We start from the raw sequence: 2,500 nt of genomic DNA, 5'->3' as shown, positions 1-2,500 counted from the left end.
CTGTCATTTGGATGGGTGCTGGCCAAAACCTTCAAGACCCACCCATCGTCTGAGCCCAGGAACATCACCGTCCGGTCCTTGAAAGGCCCGGCAGAGACATCCACCACAATCTGGGTCAACTTGGACCTACGAGGAAGACAGAAGATGAAATCTTTTCTCTGCGGAGGGAATTCAGACAGTTTTTCTTTACTCTGATGAGCTTGTGATTCTGAGCGAGGTTGTGAGGACGACAGCCTTTCACTCCCTGACCACGGCCCTACCCAGAGTGAGGTTCAGGGTTTGGGCTGCTTCTCATCACTGACACAGTATTTCTGCCGTGACTGGGTGAGATTTTAATTTAAAAACACATTTTTGGTATAACTGCTTTAAAAATAGGCAGATTTTGTTTACTGACACAGTCCGTGAACACTTTTCATCCTGCTGCTATTAAAACAGTTCAAACCATGCAGCAGGGATGTGCAACAATAGCAACAATAAAGTGCCATCTTTGCCTCACAGCCTCACACAGCTCCTCCTCTCTGACACAATTGGGGGCTAATCCGGGATCTTGTCCTTGAAATGAATTTCTTGCTATTTTTTATTTTGTATGTGTTTCTTTGGTGTTTATAGAAAAGGTTTGAGCATATTAACTGTGTTTGCATTCATTCAGACGCTGAGTATTAGTCAGACAGACGGTGAAAGAAAACATAAAAATAAGGAAACACAGATGGTTTCTTCTCAGTGCAGGACGTCCATCAGAGGCAGGGAACACAGCAAGGTTCCCGTCCTCAGTCAAAGGAAGTGGAACCTTTTAAGTTTCATATATGGTCGGGATAAAGCTCAAGCCTGTCAAGCATCAGTGTGAATGAAAATGATTGGAGTGGATAAAGACATGAAACATCCTCTGGGGACCTTGATTTAACCACGGAGGGTTCCTTTCTGTTTTTACCTGTTACTGAATCACAAAGACTGTTGGTATGTGAAAGCTTGGAGCGTTGTGGAGCAAAGGCTAATTCATACGCAGAAGAGCCTGATTCCTATTCCAGAGTGATAATTACAATCCATCAGAAACTCATTTGAAAAAGGTCAGAGACTTTCAGAGCCGCCACAGAGCGAGAACTTCCTGTGAGCCGGCGACTAATCAGAGCTGATACCGATGATTATCCTCCAGGCGTTGTGTGGGGACGGTGGAGGCGGTAGGAGCTGCTGTGACTCCTAAACTCATCTCAACAGTGAGGGAGCTCGTGATGGCTCCACAGTTCACCGGCTCGGTCATTCAACGCTGCAGATCACTTTCCTGTTGCGTCGTGTGATAGAATACAATAGAAGACTAGAACAGACTTTATTAATCACCAGTTCAGCTCAAAAACAAATAAGAAAAACTAAGAATAAAACATCCGCAGCAACAGAATTCAGAATTTTGGTAAAAGAGATGAGGAAACCAGCCAGAATGAGCTCGCAGGCTCCATTTACAGCCAAAAACACAGCTGAGCTTTGAAGACCAGGAATGGACTCACCGTGACCACACGATGCCTCCAACACAGCTGAAGCTGAAGCGTTACCAGAGGTTTACTGAAACACTTTCACACATCAGCTTCCACCTGCATCGGGAACGTGAGTCGGCATGGTAACCTGAGCTCTGGCTGTGATCGTTCCCTGAAGTGAAGCTCAATACGATTTGACCAATCAGAGCACTGAACCATTGCTGTTACCTGCTGGACGTCCTGGTGAAGCAGGGCCGGTCGTTGACGGAGGGAACAGCTTCGTCCATCAGAGGATACGACTTGATGAAGGTCAGCGGGTCGTCCGGGAACTGAACAGACGATTTGTATTCTGAAGCCGAGCCGTCGCCTGCACACGTACCGGGCCTGGACATTTAAGAATGAAGCAGACACGTCAGAGCTCGTCTTGGTCACAAACACAAAGCTAACTGGGTTTAAGTAAGCGGGACGGAAAGCAAACTGGGATTTAGTCCTCACCTCGGTCTGGGGACTTGCTCGTCGGGTACGGGAGTCCAGGAGGAGTCGCTGGTCCTCTGCTCTTTGAACTTCCCGTTGAACACCTTCTCGATGTCGTCCATGTAGAAGGCACAGACGGCCGAGCCGGGGATACTGGAGAGAGACGGACGGCACGAGTCAGCAGACCTCCGTCCAACCAATCACAAACACCATCATCAACAATGACGTTCATGGAGCAGAGACAGTACGAGCTGTCTCTGCTCAGTCCAAACTCAAATCATCCAGACAGCTCGCTGAGAGAGGGCGAATGCTGCGCCGCGAGTACTACAGGTCTGTGAAGAAATGTGGGTGGGGAGCGGCGGGAGACATCCAGCACGAAACATGGAAACTGGTCCAAACACCAGCACGCTGCTCCCATCTTAACGGGCCCAGAGCGGCTTTGCATGAATCACAGTTCAGAATAATCCTTCTTTACCTGACACTGGATAAAACAGGCTGTTTAAGCTCCTCCCACTTTAAGCCCACCGTCCTGAAGTTTTAAACAGCAGATGGGCGGGGCTTCT

At 48.3% G+C, this 2,500-nt stretch overlaps 1 protein-coding gene across 6 annotated transcripts in view; it reads right to left on the bottom strand.

The window, feature by feature from the left end:
• The window catches only part of LOC146643002 (semaphorin-6D-like), a 95,179-nt gene that overhangs the window by 33,223 nt on the left and 59,456 nt on the right, over positions 1-2,500 (bottom strand). For all 6 annotated transcript variants that reach the window (XM_085395485.1, XM_085395482.1, XM_085395487.1 and 3 more), the window contains 3 exons: positions 1,959-2,090; positions 1,692-1,847; positions 1-126 (listed from right to left, as the gene is read on the bottom strand). The exon at positions 1-126 is cut by the window's left edge and continues 48 nt beyond it. In XM_085395485.1, coding sequence (XP_085251611.1) covers positions 1-126; positions 1,692-1,847; positions 1,959-2,090 — 414 coding nt within the window. The remainder of the gene's footprint in view (positions 127-1,691; positions 1,848-1,958; positions 2,091-2,500) is intronic.

The sequence above is a fragment of the Rhamphochromis longiceps genome, linkage group LG22 (assembly GCF_057381845.1).
Source record: "Rhamphochromis longiceps isolate RC_006_pf linkage group LG22, R_longiceps_female_GT1.1, whole genome shotgun sequence".
Classification (NCBI taxonomy): Eukaryota; Metazoa; Chordata; class Actinopteri; order Cichliformes; family Cichlidae; genus Rhamphochromis; species Rhamphochromis longiceps.
The sequence above is the reverse complement of the archived record's forward strand: the minus strand, read 5'-3'. Positions and strand labels throughout refer to the sequence as shown.